The sequence below is a fragment of the Camelus bactrianus genome, chromosome X (genome assembly GCF_048773025.1).
Source record: "Camelus bactrianus isolate YW-2024 breed Bactrian camel chromosome X, ASM4877302v1, whole genome shotgun sequence".
Lineage (NCBI taxonomy): Eukaryota > Metazoa > Chordata > Mammalia > Artiodactyla > Camelidae > Camelus > Camelus bactrianus.
This window is the reverse complement of record NC_133575.1, coordinates 79,681,481-79,705,418: the sequence shown is the minus strand read 5'-3', so window position 1 is coordinate 79,705,418 and position 23,938 is coordinate 79,681,481. Positions and strand designations below refer to the sequence as shown.

The following is a 23,938-nucleotide window of genomic DNA, read 5'->3' as shown; positions in this document are numbered from 1 at the left end:
TTACTTTTCCGTCCCTCGAGAAATTTTGTTGATGGAATTTACAGCATTAGGTTTTACTCTTTGGGCACTTCTTAGGAGAAATAACAGGAGGGAGTTGGGTAGGTGGAGAGGGATGAGCCCTGGTCTGGATGTCTGATGAGCTGAGTTCTAAACTTACGCCTGGGTTTCTAACAACCAGCTCTGATGCAGTGAGGGTGGTTGTGAGGTTCCCTGGGCCCATTTCCTTGTCTTCAAAATATTGAATGAGTGTGTGTGTGAGAGATAAGAAGAAGAGGGAGAGAGAGGCAGAGAGACAGAGAGAGATTAGATATTCCCTAAGATCTTTTTGAGTCTTATTGCTCTGTGGGTATATGATTCTATGATAGTCATAAGGCCAGAAGGGAATTTTTCAAAGCCTGCGTGGGACAGCATAGCATGATCAGACCGCACTAATGATTTCAAGAACCTTTGCAAATGACCACATTTGGCAGTAAAGCAACTAAATGTGCTATCATGATCTGAAGAGATAATTAATATTGCATAAAAGGATGTATTTAAAAAATTTTTTGAAAGATCTCAGAAGAGACTATAGATTTAAAACAAAAGCATTGTCAGCCAACTGGGCTTCCATTTCTTACTGTCTATAAAGCTGGACTGAGTGGAAGGTCCCCTGGTCTGGGAAGCAAGAGCCTTAGGTTCTTGCTCTGATTCTGCCAATAATTGGCTATTGATCCTGGATTCAAAAATTCTCTGGGTCTCAGTTTTTCCACCTGTTAAAAAGCGAAAATAATACCTTGCCTCTAGATTTTTAAGACTGTTGTGGTTATTGGCAAAGAGCATAGGTCAAAGCTCTGTGAAAAACAAGGTGCCATTTAAGAAAATAATTGTTAAAATTGGGTCATTGGGATACACAGCCCCACGGGTGTTTCTCGCTGTATTAGAGTGTAAAAGCCCTCTTTAAAGGTTTGATTGTATCATGTTCAATATAATGTGTATTATCCACTGGCATCTTAATATTAATAAACATGGGATTCTAATTTTTTACACTCACAAGTGATTTTTTTGATGAATGAAAGACAGGGATTTACAGGAATGGAGAGACAGAAGGGTAGTTTTTGACTTAAGCCAGTCCTTCCTATGGTCTAAATTCTTAGCAATGTTGAAACAAATACAGGTCTAGGAAACACAGTAACCTTTCCTAAAAGAGCTTTGCAAATGTTACATTTTTGACTCAGTTTATAAAAGAGACGAATGAGCTCTTTTGATCTCATGGACGTGTCTAACGTGAGCTGTTAGTCAGTCAACAAACAGTGGGTGAGCACCTGCTCTATGCCAGGAATGATGACAGGCTTTGAAGATACAGACACTAAAGACGTGGTCCTTGCCCTTAAGGAGTTTCCAGCCTAGTGGGGCTGACGTATAGGCAATACAGTGCGTTACAGATGTTAGAGGTAAGTTTACTCCTTATATTTCCTTAGGTCACCAAGGGCATTACATCTGAGAATCGGAGAGTCCTAAGTCACAGGCCAACAGTCTTGCTCTGAGGCAGCACTGTCCAATAGAACTTTATGGGATGATGGAAATATTCTACATCCATGCTGTCTAATGTGGTACCAGTAGCCACATTGTCCACTGAGCACTTGAAGGGTGGCTATTGTGACTGAGGAACTAAAAATTTAACTCTATTTTTTGTTAAGTTAAATTTAAATAGCTACATGTGTCTGTGCTATCGGACACAGTATGTATGCTGTTGGACAGCACAGCTCTAAGGAATGGTGGAATGAGCCCACAGTCAGGCTCCAGGGTGGTCCTGAGTTGACATCTCTCATTGCTTGGGCTCTTAGAAGACCCTGGTCAGGCTGCTCGAGTCCTTTAACCGTATTTTTCTATCCACCCACCGCACTAGGCTTTGAATGGCTCATTTCCAGCTGACGGCTCTGAATTATGCATGCTAATGTGCTTTACTTAACCCTGGGATGAGGTTTTCTTTCTTCCTTCCTTTCTTCCTTTCTTCCTTTCTTTCTTCCCTCCTTTCTTTCTTTCTTTCTTTCTTTCTTTCTTTCTTTCTTTCTTTCTTTCTTTCTTTCTTTCTTTCTTTCTTTCTTTCTTTTTTTCTTTTCTTTTCTTTTCTTTTCTTTTCTTTTCTTTTCTTTTCTTTTTTTCTTCTTTAAGAAAAGAGATTCCGTGACAGTTCAATCATAACAGAGGAAGGAAATGGGGCGAAGGAAAACTAGTTTATAAAGGCTTTTAAAGTGTCTCAAATCTTGCCTTTCACATAATTTCAGATGGTGCGAGGTCATTTCAACTCTCTTTAAACTGAGTTTTCTTCCTCTCTACACACACACACACACACACACACACTCTAGCTAAGATGTCCAGTCAGCAATTAGAGAAGTTGGGTTCATATATATATGTTTTTTTCTCATGCCAAAAAACATGACTGCCTACCACATTATTTCTTTTTCTGATAGTACAGATAAGGGGAGAACAAGATAAAATATCCTGGTAGGGAACCTCAGAAAGAAAACTGTTCCTAATGTTCAATGGGAATTTAGTTGGAAATAGAAATAAGTATTCAAGAGAAATCACGTTTATGACCTGATAATCAGATGACCTGTCATTTGTCTGACGGTTCAGTTTTAGAATGTACCTGCACATTTATTATTTTATTGGATCCTAGTAATAAATCTGTTGGATAAAGACAGATACTATTGCCATTTTCTAGATTGGGAAATTGAGGGTCAGAGAGGTTCAGTGACTTCTGCAAGGTCACACAGCTAGTAAGAACTTTCTCTATTTTTTTCCTTGAGGGCTCTGTGTTTTGAAGGGTTTCTAGGACTTTTCTTTGAATACTGTATGCAGTCTTTTCTAAGCTTAAACCACCTGCAGAAATAATCACCAGGGTGACTTATGGCCCTAACTGAAGCTTGTCTGTCTACCAGGAACAAGAATTTTAAAATATAGAGACACAGGGGTAGGGTGGGGGTGGGAATAGTTTAGTGGCAGAGTGCATGCTTAGCATGCATGAGGTCCTGGATTCAATCCCCAGTAACTCTATCAAAAAACATAGAGACACAAATATACAACCCTTTTTCCTTCATAAAAATTGTATACCGTGTGTGTGTGTGTGTGTGTGTGTGTGTGTGTGTGTGTGTATGTATGAATTACGATATGACTTCCCACACCTCTTTGTACTGGTTGAACTGCAAACAAAATCTTTCTTTGTTATCAAGTAGACACAAGTATTGGAGGAGTGAGTGTGCTAGTTTCCTGTGAGAGAAGGATGTGTGTGCACATAAAGTGAATGGAGAAAGAAGTGTCAAAGAATATTTGAAAGACTGGCCAGGACAGAGTTGGGGAGGGCAGACACAGAACAATATGGGGAAAAGAAGTTAGAAGTCACTCATACAGGTTGCGGGGTAGGACTGGCAGAGAAAGTACAGTGTTATATTTCTGACAGTGTTCATTTTTTTTTTTTTAACGGTTAAGTTTGGAATTGTTCCTGGTTTTTGCTGTTGGGAGTCTGATGGCGCGGGGGGCGGTGAGGTGTTCCCCCTCATTATTTCTTAATCTTCCTGCAGGAGGAAATTGCTCTAGTTGTGTTCACCGCCCTTGAACCTGTCATGTTTAAGCAGGCTAGGGTATTTTTTTTTTTTCCTCCCAAATAGTACATCCAGTCAGCCAGTCCTAATTACTTCTACTTCATTGCATTTCCCAGAATCCTAATGAGGTGTGGCCTAGTGGTGTGAGCGCAGGACCTGGAGTGAGAAATCTTGAATTCTGCTTGCAGATGTGATCCTGCTCCTCTCTAGTAAAGGGCAAGTCTCTTAACCTGTTTTGTCCTGCTGCTAATGGGGTTAATAAGAGTTATTTAGCTTATAATAGTAGCAGGAGGATTAACTACTTAATGTTGGTGAAAAGGCAAAAAAAAAAAAAAAAGAAAACAAGAAGAAAAGAAATGGCAAGTTTTTGTGTATCATGTCCATTTCCTAAGGTGGATTCTTTCTAGTTGATATTAACAAGAGGCACCTGCTCCATTGCAGTCATTAAGCACCTCCTGGAAGTGTTGCTCGCTGGATGAGGAGGAAAATTCTTCAATTCTGTGCCAGGAGCTCCGTAGAAAATGTAGCTACATCTAGGCCCAGTTGCCAACTTTCGGTGTCTGTTTTCCACCTATCTAAATATTTATCTATCTTCTGGTTTCTCTAAGGTTAAGTAAATTTTTTTCTCCCTCCTGAAACCCTCTTTATTTACTGTTACTGGTGCAGAATGCTATTAGACTTCACCTGTGGGGGTAAATGATGCCTTTTCATAACAGCCTGTTAAACATTCTGAAATTCATTGTGATAAAAGGTTCCGTATAAATGCAAGGTGCTTTAGTAATTGGCGTTCTGTTGGTGCATTGCATAACTGCATTACAGATTTCTAATACTTTGACAATTTCAAGCTGCTGAGAATATTAGCCACTTTGCGAGGTGTAATGATGGCTTTACTGTGCATGGTTGCCAGCACTCTGATGTCAGATAGTAGCCTTTTGATTAATCTCTGTTTATAAACTCAGGTCAAATTCCAGCCTGCCTTCACCATCCCTACCCTGGCATAAAATAAGAAAGTCTATTAGGATTTGAGAGGACGGGTAGGGGTTTTTAGAAAACGAGTAAACATTTCCATTACTTCCTTGAGTCAGTCCTCTTCCTATTGCTTCTCATTTACGCCTCATGAAGTGATGCTGAAGTCTGAGCTCTATCTTGCCTCCAACACTGATTTGCTGCCATGCTTGTTTAAGTCACTAGAAACTGGAGGCTACTGTGGACTTCGTTCAGTGCCTAATAATTTCAACTGAACCAAATGCCCTTTATTTAAACTACAGTCATAATTAGAGGGTTGCCAATGTTAAGCAACCATGGAGTCTGATTTTGAGAAATGTTTATTGTGCCTCATTAAATTTGAAATGGGTGCTTAAAAGATCTGAAGTAAATAGTCTGTTTATATTTTGGGGACAGTAAATATAAGTGGATGCTGTGTGTGTGCATCCTTGATTCTGCTTCCCAGTGAACTGAGATACCCCTCAGTCTGCCATGGCAGTAATCAAAAGAGCTACAACAAAAGAGAACTTTGGAGGATTTCATCGACCGCAAACAAGAAAATGATCTATTGTATTGCATCTAATTAGAAAACATCAATATTAGAAGCTAACACATTCACTGTTTCTAAGATGGTATATTTCTCGGTTGTTTTTGGTCGGCGTGATCATATATTACAGGCTTGAGCAACAAGCCGGTACAAGGGAAATGAATTTAGAATGATGTGCCAAAGGCTGTTACTCCTTCCCTCTTAAATAAGCTTGTGGAGGCAACTGGCTTTTAAGTGATGTATAATATAAATAATGAGATTGAGGCTGGAACTGGATTTGGGGGTGTTGTTTTGGCCCACAGGCACAGGGCCACCCACTGCTTTCCCTCCAAATATTTTGAAAGTCTTTTCAGCTGACAAGGCTTGCTCAATGAAATTGCACTCTGCAGGCAGTCAGGGCTCCAAAGCTGCTAAGCAGTAGAAAATTGAGACCAATAAAATAGAATTGAACAGAAATGGACCAGCTCTGGTTCTGAGAGTGCTGGACCTGCTCTAAGCCAGAAAGATGCAAAGGTAGGCTGGATTCAGCAGAGCTCATATTGTGGATCAATCCCTGGGCCATTGCTTGTGGGAGGTCTTATATTGGTTTCTTATTGTCAGTTGGACCAGCTTTACCAAATCATAGCTTCTGAAATGGAAGCTACCCCATAAGTCATCACTAGTCATCTTAGGTCATCTTGTAAAGTTGGTTGCCAGTGCCTCTAAAGGACAATTGAAATGGGTACCAAGGTTCCAAGGAAGAAAGTGGCTAATTCCTAGATCCCTTGGGCTGTGTTTCTGGGTCTTCTAGCTAGGTCTGGAGAGCTGTCTCCAGTTAGTGGATGCCAAATTTTCCTTTTGTCTCTCTGCTAGGCTATCCTCTCCTGACCTACTCACTGGAAGTAGCCAAGAAAGTCATTTGGAGAAAAATAGGTATAAAGCAGACTAATCACTTCCCTGATGCTACCATCTTGTGCTTGCTTTCCATCTCAGTAGTAGGTCATGCCAAGAACAGTGTTCCTGGGGATTTTTCTTGTCCTTGTTTTGTGGCTTATTCTAGCTGAGTCAGTATTTAACGTGGCTGTAGCACTTAACCTGTGCGTTTGTTTTCTTGGCTGCTTGAGGGGGGAATCACAGTTGGCAACTACTTGTAAAGTGCTTTGATATTTGGGGATGAAAGGCACTCTGTGCCTGCAATATAGCTTTAATGTGTTATAGTTACATATTTGGGGAAGGTGATTGGACTCCAGGGTTTGTTCCACCGGCAAATGTGGTTGATAGCTATTTACTTCTTAGGTTGAATTTTGTTTATGTGGGATGAGATAGAGTGACTCATGTGATTGGATTAGTCATTTTATTTACTCTTAAACTACTTTTATCCACACTGAAGTCTTGTTGATTTTGCATTCCTCCGTAGAATAGGCATTAATTGTTTCCTCAGAGCTTTTGATAATCAGATATTATTTTAAAGTACACAGTGCCCCACAGAGGACTTAGAAGATGGTCCCAGAACCTTATTCAGAAGCCTGTTCTTATCTATTTTGGTATGATGCTTAGTCTGGGCATTCAGTAGGCTCTTTGCCTCTGAATTGCGTGGATTCCTGCAGAAAGCTGCTAGGTTTCTCAAGGAGACCTTTGTAGTCATATTTTCACTGGGTTGCTCTTCTAAAGGCACACCTCTGACCCAATGAAAGACAAGGGCGGAGAAGAGTGCTTTCCCTAAGCTGCCTTTGTCACCTCTAGGTAGTCTGATCACATCAATGGTGTCAGTGAAATTTTAGGAGTGATGATGAAAGGCCACCAGGAGGGGACCTCTTTCCACTTGACTCTGATGTTAACTACATGACCTGTGTTTCCCACTGATAGCCCTGTCCTGAAAGCTACTGGAATCCAACAGTTCTCTTCCACATGCAGAAAAGTAGCTGCCACACTGTCAGTCTGTGGCTCAGAGGTCTACAGATAAGGCAAAGCCTTATCTTCTTACAGAAATTTTTATCCACCCTAGTTTCCAAACTAGGAACATGTGTCACTACTGCCATTTCCAGAGATATGGCAGGGACAGTGGATGATGGGAAGGAAGCACCTAACTGTGGCATCTTCTCCTTGGCAGTTATATCCAGACTGCGGTGTATTTATAAGGTAATAGTTGGGAGTGGGGACAGAGAACAGATTGTAACTATAGAAGACAGTGTGCAGAATGGATGCTTTCTGAAGAAACAAGACCACTTTGGCCTAATAGAATTGGTCACCTGCTTTAACTGCCATTAGAAGCTTCATTCTTAACCTCTTCGATCTCTTCTCTGGTCATTTGCTGATGGGTTTATTACATGAGTACTTACATGAGTACTTGCTAAATCTCCAGCACTGTGGCAGTGAGTCTTCAAAAGGAAGCTGTCAGTCTAGTTAGAGGAGGAACTGACATGCTACACATGAAATAAACGTAGAGCCCGAGTAAGTGCAAAAGTACATCACACAGTCTGTACACTAAGTGCTGAGAACATGCTAAGCTATGTGGGATGATCAGTGATGTAGCTTTATTAGAAATGAGGGAAATTAGATAAGAGGCAAGTAGAAGACTTGTGTTGGATGACTGCTCCGCTAAAGATTTAATTTAGATTTAATGCTCAATGCGATGGGGAACCACTGTGAGGGTTCTTTGAACCCTTGAAAAGAGAAGTGCTGGGATGAAAATAGTGGGAAAGGAAGATTATGTGTATAGTGTTTTGCAGAATGGGCCAGAGCAAAAGACAGATGGAGATGAAGAAGTAGTGGCACAGGTGACGAAGCCTGTGGAAATGGAGCCAAAGGGATATACACATGTGCTATTTCCAAGAACTTGAAGAATTTTGTAACTCATCTGATAGGAGAAAGAGGTTCTCTGAATTTGTGATGTGAATTTGTACATGTAACACATATAAAGGCTAAATCCTCCTATGTCCATCACCTACTACCATCAAGCCATTAGGGTGCTAATTAGTTTCATCAAGTTGCAGTGTAATTCTCAAAGTTGCACACCATAGCCTGTGCACAAGTACATGCGTGTATCTGCAGGTAAGTATGGGCTTGTGCATGCGTGCGTGTGTTTCATGTTTTTCTGAATGGCAGATAGTTTAACCATCCCTAGTAAGAGGTCTGTCAATTTGTGACCTCCTCACAGGTGCAGCCTATATATATATTTTTTTTCATCTTCAGGCTTTGGTGCATTTTTATTGAATGGATGAATTGATAAGAGCCATTTTGTTTTACGATCCTAGAATTTGGGGCGCTTGAAAGGGAACATTGACATCCTTTGGATTATTCATTTCACAGATAAGTAAATTAAGGCCCCGAGAAGGATAAAATGATTCATTCAAGACCATCAATGAGTCCGTGACAAACATGAAGAGGGAATCCAGGTCCCTCCATTATACCACATCGCTCACCGTGGTCAAACTGTGTGTGTGTGTGCACACGCACATGTGTGCGTGTACATGAGAATTAGTCCTGGTGTGTATATAGGCATGGTTAGTGGAAGCTAATTTAGCTTGTTTTCCAGTTCAGGGTAAATATGAGCTTTCTAGTGATGGCAGCTCTGGGGATGGTGCATTTTATTCCATCTTCACTAATTCTTGCTTCAGCTGCTGCTGTCTGGATGGATGAGTCTTTGAATATACATTCTAGCTGGAGGCATGTTGGCTTTATTTTTATATAGAATTTACATTTTCATTTTTATGTGTCAAGGATAGGAAGGAGGAAAAAGCCATTTGTCAATTCATTTTCTAAAAATGCCTTTGTGAGGAGATGCCATTTGAACATCTAAAGCAGCAGTCACTTTCAGAAAAAGGTTATGAGTCTGATCATCTTTGATCAATAGGCACAATTATCACTATTAGACATCAGCAGTGAGAAAAAAGAATCAGCATTTAAAAATCATTCTGCTGCACATCTGATTCGGGATTCCAGTTTTCCTGTTTGCATTGATAAAATGACTAAGAGTGAAAAATTAAAAGGCAATAATTAGCAGATTGCAGTTACAATGCTTTTCAGTTTGATGGGACTTTGAAAGTGTAATTTAAAATGGCTGTTCATTTTCACATGAAAACCTTAAGGTTTGAGGAATCTCTGTTTTCATCTCAGCCTCTGTAACCTTTTGAAATTTTGTATTGTGACCTGGGGATTTATGCTGCTGGGGAAAAATTCTAGCCCTGGATATCTGCATTTACTGGGCTTCCTTTTCTCCTCAGGACTGAAGCCTCTCCTGGTGATAAATGTGCTGAGAGAGTCAGAGTCACTCTTCCAGAGACTAGGGCACAAGTCAGTGAACTGTAAAAGTAATGCAAAATGACAATTAAAGTAGGACATTCTGGTACCTTGGGGGCCTGACAACGTGGAAGTATTTGACTTCTGATGTGCCAGACTTATTAACATAATAACACACCACCCATCCAAAAGTCTCTCTAGAAACCTCCCATATCCAGAAAGGAGCTGGGAATTGAAAGGAGTCAGCAAAGAAGGCTCCTGAGCAGGGGAAAAACCAAACGACAAAACCCAAAACATTACACCGAAGTCCCCATGTTAAAGATCATGTAATTTTCCCCTTAGGAAAACAACATCTCAGCTGTTGACCCAGGACTTAACTCTCATTTTGTAGACTATTCTAACAAATAGAATTATAGTTTCCAAGAACACAGAAGTATCAATCTTGAAATGGAAGACGAGCTGCTTTTGATGTACTAATAGCACTGAGAAGGAACAATACTGAGTGTTTTATAGCAAGTTGGTGGGAGACATATGTTCAGAATTAAAGGCAAGAACTCAAAAAATGTGGTGCTTTGGGGTCAGTGGGTGTGCTGTACAGGTGCATGGTACAGTGATTTATGTTTAGAATGGTGCTCCTAAGTAACCAATAAGCAACTGTGTGATACCTTTTAAAAACAAGGCAGAATGGTTAGGATTTTAAATCAAAGTTTTAGTCCTTAGAGGAGAAAGCCCTAAGCTTTTATTTTATTTTTCTAAATTAAACCTAAACCAAGTGAGAAGTCTGCTCTCAGTGAATCCTAGGATAAAGACTTCTAATTAGAGAAAGGATTTGGGAGAAATATATTAAATGATAGGAAAGTGACTTGTTTTCCATTGAGATTGGAAATAAAAGTTTGCTCTAGACCCATTTTTGAATGTCAAAATTTAGGTTTTTCAGAAACAAATGTTGTTCTTGTCTTTTTGCTGTGTTCCTGTGTTAACTTGGCTGTCTCATTAGAATGGGGACATTTCCTAGTGAAATTAATGTGACATTTAGAGAAAATTTCCCCTCTCAAATGTTTCGTGCTATTTGCCATTTAGAATACTTAGAGAGGGGATTGGAATAATGTCAAGCAAATTTTGATTAAATAAGGCTAACCAGGCGCCAATACATTCATGCAAAACAGAAAAGCTCTTTTATTATTTATTAAAAAGTGTATTTCTGTTGTCATTCGTCAGCCTCTACTGAGATGACCTCAGCAGATAATCTGACAAAAGAGATACCATCTGAGCAGCTGGGCTTGCCTTAGAAAACAGAGCACATCAGATAAAAGCCTGTGGGCAGTCTTTTGCTCAGGAGTTCTCCACTCTGGATGTATGTTAAAATGACCTGGGAAGCTTTTTAAAAAATACCAATGCTTGGGCCCCACTCCAGGCCATTTACCTCAAAATCTCTTGGAGTGGGACCTTCACAACAGTATATATATATTTAAAGTTCCCTAGTTGATTCTAATGTGTAGTTAGGGCTGAGAGTCACTGGCTTAAGACATGCAAACTATTCATTAAGGTTATTTCCTTCTTCAAGGTGGTCTGAGTCTCATTCTTTGCTCTACCTGAAGAGTGAAAATATGTACTCTTTCAGTGCACCGGAGTTGGGTCTGAGCACACACCTTGGATCAGTACAAGTAAGAACACTTGATGTTAGGGTACATGGCCCCATAATAGGTCATCTATGGCCAGTTAGCTCAGTTGTTGGACTGTAACACTGATGAGGCCAGAATAGTGTATCCTATCCAATTAGAATAATTCTGTCAGAGGTTGTTTCCATAACTCCAACCAAACGGCCTCACAGAGAGACCCAAGACTGATTACAAAGGTGAAAGATAATGGATGACTCAGCATAGCTCCATCCACTATGGGAAAGTCAGCTCTAGGAACTTGCCTCATGACTAGTGCTTCTACTTACCTAAGGATGCAGCATGGGTCATCTGCCTGTTACAGTTTGTGCTGGCTTGGGGAACGAAATATTTACATTTGAAGACCAGCACCCACAAGAATGGGGGAAGGTTACTCTGTTAGAGTAAAAAGTGGAGAAGGAAAGATGAGAGGGTGATAAGCTTCAGTGATACTCTCCTACCTACAGCGGCAGGTCATGCCTGGCGTATCTGCCCAGGTTAACCAATCTGTACATCACAGCAAGGGAAAGAGTCTTGTTAAGGTTTCCATAAGCAAGCCTTCTCAACCCGTTTCTTCTTTTAACTCAGTGCCTGTGAGCGGGACTCCTCAAGGTGAGATATATTCTTCCGTTAAAGCCAAGAAGTAGTACAGTGACCAGGGATGAAATGTGTCTGGTTTTGCTTATTTGCCCCAGGACAGAGTTCTGGGACCATGCCTGGAGGTCACGTCTCCACAGCGCTTCCATATTTGATGCACAGCGCGCACAGATTGGACACTCTCATATGCAAAGCTATGCCAAATATTCTGCTTGAAAACTGGCTTCTGTAACATGACAGTGTCTTGAGATGTTGCTCATGCTTTCCCTGCAAAGCCAGTATCTTCTTTTCCTTTTTTGCATCTGTGTGTCTATCTATTAATTTTCTTGAAAAAATGATTTACTAAGTTTGGAGACTAAGATGGAATATGTGCCCATTACTCTTTTATTGCCTGAATGGGGTCAAATCCCGGATCCTACTCGCAGATCCAGGTTCTGTAGAAAGCAGGGGATAAGGATTTCCACCGTTTTCACCATGAGCCGGGATAAATGCAATTGAAATCCCCTTTGTATTCATGTTCTATTATGCCTGTTTTACAGAGGAGGAAAGTGAAGCACATAGAAATTAAGTAATTTACCAAAGGTTGCACAAACTAATAATTAGACTCCTGAGTGCTTAATCAATTCCCTGTTTTATCTGGATAGAATGCTTTTGAGGGGGTAGAAGACTTCCACTTATTAAATTATATATTGTACTGAGTATCACAGAAGAGCACATTTACCCAACACCATTTTTACCTTTTACGTTGGCATAAGGAATTAATTCAAGAAATGCTTGTTGGTTGACTGACTGATGGATAACCTCTTCTAGTATTGTATTCCCAAGGCAGCTTCAAGTTTGCATCCTCCTCCTCCTGTAATTATGTTTGCAAACATTTTGGCATCCATTTTCTTATGAAAAATTAGAAATGAACTGACCCTTTTGATTTTCACTCTCCCAATCCATTCCTACCAACAACACCAAAACTTACTTATGGTTTTCATCAAAGGGGATTTTACTAGATAAAAGCAGCATGAGTGGATATTACACAGCTTATCTTCAAATGAGGGCCATGTGGAGGGCATGGACATGCCTGAGTAAGTACAGGACAATGGTGGGATTTAGTTTTCTTCTCCGAAGGCTCTCCTCCTTCTTTCTCCCACCTACTCCCCACTCATTCCCACCTACTCTAGATACCTAGGTTCCCTATCCTGACTCTTGGCTGTTTGGTGCTCATGTGGTACTTATGTTACCAAGAGAGCAGGTTCTTGTCTCATCGCAGGAAGAATTCAGAAATGAGACACAGAGGTCAAGAAAGCAAAGCGAGGATTTAGTAAGTGATAGTATGCTTTCAAGGGGAGAGCAGGCAGACTCAGGTGAGTAGCGGTGCTGAGTTTCTTTGGCAAGCTGGTTACATGAGGTGTAAAAATGAATGAGTGGACTATCCATTGAGGAGGGAGGGGTTTGGGGTCGTATTTCCTGATTTTCATCACAGCTCCACCTTCCTGAAGGGAGGAGGGATTTTTGTCTTTATTTAATCTGGATGGGAAGTGTCATGATGTCACTGCAGTTTAGGTACTTCTAATCTGCAAGGCTGATTTTATTGAAATGAGGGCATAATGAGGAAAAGGTTATATTTGGATGAGAGCATAAAAGGTTACATTTGGACACAGGAGATTCCTGCCTTATCCCACCTTTCTTTATCTGCCTCCAAGACACTTGTCACCACAAAATGTGTGATTTCTTATGAGTCCAGAGGTTCCTGCTTTCCTCTATCGGCCCAAGGACCCCCATTGTTCGCAAGATGTGTGGTTTCCTGCCATTTGGCCCATGCCCCCTTTCTCTGCTCCTAACTAGCTACCTGCCTGCTCTAACAGATCTGCCATCACCTGCCCTGTTCTCTTCTCTACCAAACTCTGATCTTGAAACCAAAAGCTGCATCTAAGAGCCGAGCACAGTTAATGTGTGGCACGTAGTCATCTGAAAGGAATCTGCTATTTTGTTAGCTAGACAGCTATTGTGTTTCCTTTCCCAGGCACTTTCAGTGGATGCGATTTCAGAAGGCCCTAAGGAATGGTGAGAATGGTAAAGATTTCAGGTAGACTGGCAGGAGATGTGTTGGGGCATTTTTTAGTTTATACAATGGTTCATTGAGAGTAGTACTCTAGCGTTGGAGGTAAGATCCCCTTTATTAGGACTTTTGGTTAGTCCAGTGTCGACTTTCCCCTGCGTTCCCACCTTCTAAGTCTGCCCCTCTTCCATCCCCCCAACCACCGGATGCTCCTCAGCTGTTTTCCCATCGCTTTCATCTGGCAGGTATTCTGCACTGGCTTTTGTAAAGCCGTTGCTCAGGCAGTCTGCTGTAACCAGATTACACAGTGGTGTTTTAATGATAGGAGCTGAGACAGGGGGTTGCTTGCAAACTTCATGTTTCACATGAAAGGCTCTGGCACCCCCTGTGGACTGCCCTTCACCCTGTTTTCGGTATCATACTTGTTTGCCTTTACATCTGTGATAAAACGGAGGCCTTTCTGTATAACCAGTGCTGAGCAAAATGTCTTAAAACAAAGGGAAGTGCAGAGTTTAAATCCACAGTGGGGGATTACCTTGCCTGCATTTCCATATCTATGGAATAAACGTTTTAACATGTTAATTATCTACTACTAATAAAAATACCTTTGAACTTCCAGTCAATTTGATGGGCACAGAATTGTGTCCACTGGGGAATGGGAAGCAATTAGTTTCTGTAAAGATTTTGGGTCATGCTGTATCTTCCCTGAGTGGTTGCACGGTCGGTAGCCAGGCATATTCTAGAGGATGTTTGTGTCAAGCTGCCTCCACAGAGCCCCCAGGGCCCCCAGGAGATGGAAGGCACTCCTTAGGCTCTTGCCCTACTATGGCCTCAGTTTCTGATTCATTCATTGCCTCTTGCCCAGTAGAAAAATTCCTCCTAAGTAGGACAGTTTGGCTCTTTTCATGAATCAATTTCGTAACCTTTAAAATTTTTTTCCCCATTGCAGACTGAAAACTACTCTTTTGACTCGAACTACGTGAACAGCCGAGCCCATTTAATCAAAAGGTATGTTGGTTTGCTTGCCTATTTCGACAACTAAGCCTGATTTAATATAAAAAGCAAAAAGATTAATTTTTTCAATGATGTCCTTTTCAGATTATAAAATGAAAATACCTATCTCTTTGTAGTAGAAAATTAGGAAAATTCAGAAAAGCATAAAAAAAAATCTAAATAAAAATAACTCGTTATTTCACCACCCCAAGACAATCACTGTTGGCATTTTATCATGTTTTTTTATATAAATGTATACATAAACAATTTAAAAAAATAAAATTGGGATCATTTTAAAATACAGTTGTATGTGATGATTTAGAAATCTAATATTAGAAAACAGATACATTCAAAATCATGTTGATATCAAAATTCTTGTTGCTCTTCACTTAAATAGAGGCCTTAACATTTATCTCACGTGTAACTTCTAGTGAATTTCAAGATTACTGTTATTTTGACAATGTTGAAATCATTTTAAGGATATTTTAATGACAGAGAAGCGAATTCTTTACCTTTAAAAAACTTTGTAGATGAGAGAGGGAAAGAAAAGATATTTGCCTTATTTAATAAATCTTGAAATGTTTAGAAGTGTTTCTTTATTTTTAAATGTTTATTGAAGTATAGTCAGTTTGCAATGTTGTGTCATTCTGGTGTACAGTATAATGTTTCAGTCATACATATACATACATATATTCCTTTTCATATTCTTTTTCATTATAGGTTACTGTAAGATATTGAATATAGTTCCCTGAGCTATACAGTAGAAACTTGTTTATCTATAGAAGTGTTTCCAATGAAGCATTCAAAGCTGAGATTTGTGTGAATGGTTGGTCATAACTCAGTTATTCATGGAGCCACAATGTATGTGAATACAGAGCAGAATACTGCCAAGGAAGGTTGCATCTGGTGCTGTGGGCACTGACGTGCCCAAGGCAGGCAAGACAAGGGTTTCAGAGAGTCCTCTAAGCAGAGAACTTCTTGCGCAGAAAAACCATTACTGACCATTCAGATGATGCCTTTATTACTTTTCGATGCAAACATCCTCTTGAATGGTCCAGTGGTTATTCTGCAGCTAAAATTGAACTCTGCGTGTGTTTGTTAAAATAATAGAAATGAAATAGAAAGGCAAGCAGGGTATGTTAGAGCTGCAGTAGAGAAGATCAGAAAATTCTATTATTTTGCTGGCTCTAATCCCATAAATTTATATCACCAGAAGGGTAGGATTCAAGGAATAAACAGGTTGGTTGTGCAAACAACTTTAATTCATATCTAATTTAATTCACGATGCTGCAATAACCTCTGAAAACATGTTATATTTATCTGTATTGGTCTGGAACTGCTTGCGACCTTAAGTGATGATTGTTAATTATCTGAAAATGGATAGCTCAGTATTAACAGTCATAGCACTGTTTGCAATTTTTTTGAGGGGTGGGGAGGAATCTATTTTGAATATTTTCTTGGCCCACAGAATAAAAACAAAAGGTGAGGAATTCAAAATTATCCGACTGATTTGTTTTAGGAGGGAAAAAAAAACCCCTCTTTTTGTGCACTGATTAGAGTAACTTTGCCGCAGAAATCTGCTTTGTTTTCTGCTTCAGAACAGTTATTTCAAAGCTCCTTTGTTTTTTTTTAAACTTCTGCTAAAACAGTGACTTGCCTTATCCTCACAGGTCCCTTGGGCTAGCTCTGGGTACCTGGGAATTCTGTGTCCAGGTTTAACTCAGAGCATGAGCCAGATTTTAATAGCATGGCAGAAAGCTAAGACTCCTGGGGACCCTCACCATCTTGGTCAGACCTGAATATCCCACGCACAAGGCAAACTGATGAGATGAAAACTTACGTTCAAACATTTAGCTTTTGGGATACACGTATTTCCACAGCAGCTTTGGGACTCACTAGAACGTCTGATTTTGATTAATTACTTTATATATTTTTGTCTACACAAACATACACACAAAAGGCACAACCTGGATTTAAGAGGCCTTCAGTGGGAAAAAAAAAAGTCCTGATGTTGCCTGAAATCAAAGGGAGTGGCTTTTTACTACCTTGATGAAGAGGAAACATCTGAAAGCTCAGGAACACATGCATTTTTGCCAGGTTCTGTTTTTGGCACCTTGAGGGCTTTGGAAAACCACAAAGGCCTTGGAATTTATGGGATCAATTGAATTTAGACAAAGCACAATACCTGGAAAGACACAGGGAATCTTGTGTGCTATGCTTTTTTTTGAGGGGACTAACTGTTTTAAATGTAAAACGTGTGGAAAATGTTAAAAGAGAGTGGTGACTCATGCCAGGTGATAAGACCATGCAAACCGTGTTCAGATAGCTCATAGTGATGTTTCAAAGGCATTTTGCTGTATGTGGTTTCTTGCGGATCCATTTACATGCATGGAAAAAGCTCCTGGCCAAAGAATTCTGAATGTAATTATCAGTTTTAATTTTATTATCAAGTCCCTGTTTCTTTAAATGACAAACCAATTTCAGGCCAACTTTGAGAAATTCTTTTCCTATCCATTTTCTCTTTGTCTATTCACTTTCTTCTCATCCAAGGATGCTTCTTGGGCCCTTCTTTTTGGCATTCTCCAGCAATTGTTCACTGTCTTACAGGCAGCCTTTTTTGTTTTTCCCCTCTCTCTCTCACATCTATCTACCTCCAGTAAACCAATGGAAAGCTAGAGGGCAAGGGGGTTCTCCTAGCACAAATCAATGTTGAGAAGGGTGAAGAGTAGATTTGGAAGGCAAACAGGAGATATGTGGCACATTCCTCATAATCTACACTGAGGAATCTAGCGTTATATTTCTGTAGGTTTCTTACATCACCTGTAACCTGCAGGTGCATCCAAGGCTTATGTCAGAGTCCCAGATTAACAAGCCGAGACAGTATGGAATTTTTTCTGGATGGACTTCCTTCCTGCTATGTTTGTTTCCTTGCTATCATCTCAAAGCAAGGAAAGCCAGCAGTGGTACTTGGCCCCTGCTGCAACACTGTCTTTCCTCGTGCCACTTCTCTGTGCTGCTGTCTGATATCCACTCCTGCAGTGCTTTTTGAGCAATATCAAGCAGGGCATGAGGCTGTAGCTCCAAGAAAATAAAACAGGAAATGAATATGATACTGAAGCAGTGTGGGGAAAAAAAATGAGCACTGGCTCCTAAACCATGCATAGCACTTTCCTTTTCCACCCAAATTGTCCTGGGGTTTTTCAGCACCTGGTATGGTGCCTTGTCTATAACAAGTGGTGGCACCTGTTTATTGAATGAATGGATGAAAGATGTTGAAAAAAACCTCAGCATTTTCCCATTGAAAACTAGCATGAACCGCCCCTTTAAGCCAGCAATTTCTGCCCTTTAACATGCATTAGAACACCTGGGAGGCTTGTTAAATGCAGAGTCTCTAGCTCCATCCCTAGAGAATCTCTAGTTTTCACAGGTTCCCAAGGTGACTTGTGATACAGGTGGTCCAAGAACCACTCTGGAATCTTCCTTATGTCTTTAAAATATAGTTACAGTACTCATTTGACTTTCACTCCCTTCCCGTTCTTACTCTCAGAAGGTATTTCCTGGATATGTGGTGTGACCTACTAGCAAATATGACCTTTTGGATAATTCTGTCTTTTGGAAAAGTTTCTGATATTTTAAAGGGTAAAGATGAGTCAGAATGTTATTAACGTTCATTCATCAAGAATTTTCAGAGTAACTATTATGTGCAGAGTTTTGTTCTAAAGTTTTTTCTCTTCAAACAAACTTATCCCTCTGTTGACCACCAGAGCAAGTAATACACAGATCTGTATTTACAATACCACTGAAAAAGAACCCTAATTTACTGTCCCACAAAAGTTGGTTTACAAGTCTTTCATCTCCCAAGAGGTACACAGGTAATAAAGCAAGTGAAATCAGCATTTTTTATGCCTGGCATAAATTGTAATTTGTTTTAGGTGAGTGGCCATTTACCAGGCTGTTTTACAATTTGCAGCATCTTGCTTACTGAGTCTTAAACTGCCTTACAGAAATCCATTCATTAAGCCACTAAGTGTCCTTACAAGATGAGAGTAAGTGTACTTAGTTTGTCATATGGGCAAACTGACTTTAAGCAAGTTAACTATTCTAAGGTTTGGGGAAAGGGAGTTAATACCCCTTGCTTTTTCTTTAGAGAATACGTGACTTCTCAAACTCATACTACCAGTCCCTTAAATCCTAGTAGCCAGTTCTTCCCTATTTTATTATTTCTCTTCTTTCTACCTAAAAAATAAAAGCTCTGAGGTGGTTTATAATATTCAGCTGCATATGAAAATGATGATCAAATTTTAAAAAGACAGATCCAAAACCAATTAGAAGAATCTAAAGAGAGATCCCTGGCACTAACTCACTGCAATTAAACATTATATTTACCTTGAAGCATTTGAGTAGCCAAGACAAAATGGTAAGTACACTAGAGCATATTGTTCTCATTTTTCGATAAAGGAAGGATACACATGGGACAGGAGAATTGTTTTCCTGTTCCTGAATTTTACAAGAAATTAACAGTGAACAATGTTTGACTATAGTTTTTCAGAAGATTTAGAAACCTTTATATATGCATTTCCTATATCAATCCTATAAAAAGACTATGGATATAATATTTAATTGTAACTCAAGTAACATATTAACATATATGGGAGAAATGATAAAAAAAGATAAACGATAACCATTTATTGAACATTTGTGTGTACCTGGTACTTCATGGGGAGTGTCTCATTGAGTTTGCAAAATGGCCTTGTGAAGGAGGTTTTAGCAAATACATTTTACAGATGAGGGAATCAAGGCACAGAGACATTAGCCATCAGGCCCAGGGTCCCATAGATGCAGTGGCAGATTATGGATTATCACTTGTACTAATGACTCCCAAGTTCAATGTGCTTTCCATTACAGTCAGGAGATCTAACCTGTTATAGGAATAGAGTTTAAAGAACCTAGAGGAGTGGTTCTCCACTGGGGATGATTTGGCAATGTCTTCAGACCTTTTTGGTTGTAACTTCTGGGAGGGGCTCTACTGGCATCTAGTGTGTAGAGGCCAGGGATGCTGCTAAACACCCTGCAATGCACAGGCCAGCCTCTGACAACAAAGAAGCCCAAAATGTCAGCAGTGCCCAGGTTGAGAAACTTTGCTCTAAGGAATGGTTAATTGCATTGTCCTTATTCGCTACCTCTCACCATCATATATCACAAATAAGTTTTGGCAACTGCTGAACTGCAGTCAATTCAGGGTTGAATTCTCTGGCTTAAGGTAACAATTTTGTATTCTGGATTAAAGAAATATTCATATGCTTCCGATACCAGAAATACACCTTGAATAATTATTCATTATAAAAATGTAGAAGCCAGTAACATCATCTAGGAAGGTCATTTCCTGTCTCCTAAGGTGCCAGGGTGCATGTGGGCAGGACCAAATTTTTTTATAAAAAAACAAGCTTTGAATCTGGTCAAGCTGTGGGATTAGTCTTTACAGGAAGCCTCAAAATCTTTGCCCTCAAGCTAGAGATGGTGACACACTTTAAAGCATGTGTTTCCAATTGGTCTTAATGACCATAAAAGACTCATAGGATGATTGGTGTTTGAATAGAACTGCATCCTGGTGGGTCCCCAGGGCTGAGTAGCTGCATGACATAATTTGGAGGAGCTGAGTGAGTTGGCCTATTGAGTGATTTTAGTTTTAATACAGTTGATGCCCAGTTATTCTTCTTGAAAATAATTAGCAAACAGGTCAGCGCTTCACCCTCTTCTGCCCTTCATTTTCTGATAATTATGGCTTTCCAGTTACTGCCCTTTTGATCTTTTCCTTTTCATATTCAGGGAAGCAAGCGTTCTACATCTAGGTTGGTCATATGTTAAAAATCTGCTGTGATTCCTTTTGACCAAATGTGGAGAATGACAATGTAGCCATTGTGTACACGGCATAGCTCTTCATCATATGTACCGAATGTTCTTATCAAAGCCTCAGAGAGCCAGGCCTGTGGATGTTCAAGGTTGAGCAGATCAAGCGAGTTTGCAGTGTCATCTCCACAGGGCTCCCTTTTCAGAGGTACAGGAGGTCTGTTGGGACTTGTTCTAATTCACAAGTGTGCCATTCTCCCTTGTTGAGACAACAACACATTTTCTTGAGTGTGCCTTTGCTGCTTCCTTGCTGACTAGGGAATGGATTCACCATTCACTAGGTATTTCAGATGCATAATTTATGGTCCATGGTGCAGCACAGCTGCAGACTCTGTCAGTACATACAAAGTATTAGGAAGAGCAGATGGGGCCTCTATGGATGTACCTTATGTATTATTCTCTACCTCATGAGAAATGGTGTGGGGTTCTTGGATCGTGTGCTTACTGCATTGAATGGTGGATTGATTTAATAAGTGCAAGGAAAATTTACCCACAAACTCTTGAGCTGAAAGTGCCACGTTCTTAGCATAACGACACTCACAATTTCGTTCGAGCTTACTCTTTGGTTCTCACTTTTATCCTAGTTTCTATGTGCCAAGGCTCCCCTCTTTTCAGCTCCTGCGTCTCCTCTATTTCTTTGAATCTGGCCCTCAGCCTTTCTCAGTTAAAACAGACTTGAGTACTCTGATCCGGACAACCCTTTCTATTTTAATTGTATTACCTCGATTTCTGCCACTTTCATTTGCATAGCTGATTAGCAGATATAGTGGTTAAGGATCCAGGCTCTGGGGCTAGATGGCCCGGGCTTGGTTTTAGAGCTACAACATTTATACCCACTGTGTGACCTTGGACAAGTTATTTAACTTCCATGTGCCTCTGTTTTTTCATCTGTGAATGTGGATATTCATAGCGCCTTTCTGTTATAGAGTTATGATGAGTAAAAAAGTTAATTCATATCAAGCACTTATTACAGTGCCTCATGCACAGTAATCCCTCAGTGAACATTAGCTATGATTGTTTTACTTTGATTGTGTAAGAAGAGAATAAAAAAAAAACCTTCTGAAATGATGATATTTTTTGCAGGTGGTTGTTTCAGAGTTGTAGCTTCTTCCGCCTCGCCTGTAGTGACGCACTGAAGATAAGTGAATGAAAGTATTAGCTGCATCACCATCCAGTAGTGGGAACCTCTCTACAGTGTTGAGTTCCATGGTCTTTAAACAGAAATTTCTCTTCCTTCTACCCTGTTGGACAATCCAGTCACTGTTGGCCTCACCACAGTGCTGACATCATCCCGGCTCTGAAAGGTTTTCGAAAATCAGATCTATCACAGTTACAAATTGTCGTTCTTTTTTCAACCCAGCAGCTCCACCTTCAAGGACTTAGAGGGCAACAGCTTGAAGGATAGCGGCCATGAGGAGAGTGACCAGACCGACAGTGAGCATGATGTCCAGCGGAGCCTGTATTGTGACACTGCCGTCAATGATGTGCTGAACACCAGCGTGACCTCCATGGGATCTCAGATGCCTGACCATGGTAAGGGCTGATTGGATATAAATTGCAACCATAGATTCCAAAGAGCCCAGAGTGTCCGGAGGCTCACTCTACCACTTTAGAATAATGAGTGTACTGTCAAGGTGTGCCTTGTGCTCATGCTTCAGCAGCATCGACACAGTTTTGAGCTGTCCTGACACCTGTCCAGATTCTTCTTCATCCTCCCTGAGTGATCCCCTAGGATTGTATAACATTCAGTCATTAAAAAAACTGACTACCTACACATGTTGCATACAGACTCTTTAATCATAACTGCACTGAGCACATAGGAAATGAGCAGATGCCTTCTCACCAGGAATAAAGGCCTCTTTTTGCTTTAGTACATGAATCCAGCTGATCAGTTGAGTTGCAGAGAACCCAGCGCTAATGACGCCAAAGGGTTCAGTTTTAATTTCCGCATCAGGATGGTTAACTTTACCCAGAAAGAGACTCTGTTCTCTGACCACAGATTGTATACTCTTTACTGAGGAGACAGAATCCAAAACTTCTCTTTTTGTCTATGGGGCTGCAATGCCAAATCCCTTTAGCTACCAGGAAGATGCATGCCATTGGAGACCAGGGTAAGACAAAATGGCTGACTTAATGTCACATTCTGTGCATGTGAAAAATGCCTTAAAGCACCTGTCAGGAGTGGCAGCCTCATGTATGAAGAAGAGTCTATCTTCGTGAATTCAGCCACACATGCTTTGGCAAGAGGAGCGATTTCAAATTGTGCCAGACGTCAACCAGGGTATAAAAGCATTAGCAGAGTTCAGCTAAGGCAGAATGCTCAGATGGACTTGGGCACAAATGTCATTTTCAATGTTTTACGGATGCAAACATGCTAGGCAAACAGCCTGTCTTTTTCAATTAAGAACTATGAATTCAGCTTGGTGTGTAGGCTCAGTGAAGCTTCAGAATGCTTGGCTATGTCTTGAGAGAAGCTAGACGCAAGCTCAGCTGGAAGCCCCACTGCTAAAAGATTTAAAGATGAGAAAACAAAATCTGGTGATTATGTGCTGGTCTTCAGCTGTTTCATTTCACTGTAAACATCATTAAATGCTTTTGTTTTGGTCTTGTAAATGAATCCAAAGGAAAAAAAAATGCAGGATCCACAAAACAAAATGTTTTCTATGGAAAAAAAAAAGTTAGTCACTGTAGATTATATTAAATTGTTTAATCCATCCCCTCCCCAGCAGACCCAAGTATCAAAGTCTATAATATAGAAGTCACTGCCAGTTGTGCCCTGCTGCCTTCCCTAATTGGTGAGTGGTGACATCCGCAGAGATAATATACTTTCTGGGCAACCTTACTAAGACTAAAGATGAAAAAAATTAAACATTTATATAACTGAAACAGAGACCATTTAGTTCTCAGAGGATTGGCAGCATGTCACAGGATACAGACTGATATGTATCATTTACTAGTCTTGCGTCTCAAAGACATGCTTTTTCATTTATATCAGAAAGGGTTTTAGTTAGATGCTCTCTAAAATGAAATGACTCTAGGAAAAGAAATAGTCATAATTGATTCTCACTTTGTGCCTGGCTAGAACAACATCTGTTTTAGTTTTTTGTCGTATATCTCTAGGAAAACATCGGTGGACTGCAGCTAGTCTTTCTGAGGGAGTGTTTCTTACAAATGGGATGTATTGTGTGTATGCGTATATATACAATAGATTGTATAATAATGAGATTCTAAAGCAAACGTGTGGCATTATCCTAAGACTCTCCTATGTTTAAGATGAGGATTTCACGTGCACACACACACACACACACACATTTTTTGCTATTCTGTTTTGGCAACATTTTTACATTTTGTTTCTCAATAGTCTGTTTTCATGTATTTATCCTCATTTTTTCCATTATTCTGGAAA

At 40.1% G+C, this 23,938-nt stretch overlaps 1 protein-coding gene across 4 annotated transcripts in view; it reads left to right on the top strand.

Annotated features, from left to right (window-relative positions):
- The window catches only part of PCDH19 (protocadherin 19), a 101,151-nt gene that overhangs the window by 40,876 nt on the left and 36,337 nt on the right, over positions 1-23,938 (top strand). For 2 of the 4 annotated variants that reach the window (XM_074358895.1, XM_074358893.1), the window contains 2 exons: positions 14,582-14,640; positions 21,893-22,065. In XM_074358895.1, coding sequence (XP_074214996.1) covers positions 14,582-14,640; positions 21,893-22,065 — 232 coding nt within the window. The remainder of the gene's footprint in view (positions 1-14,581; positions 14,641-21,892; positions 22,066-23,938) is intronic. The other 2 variants (XM_074358894.1, XM_074358892.1) reach the window with 1 other exon arrangement.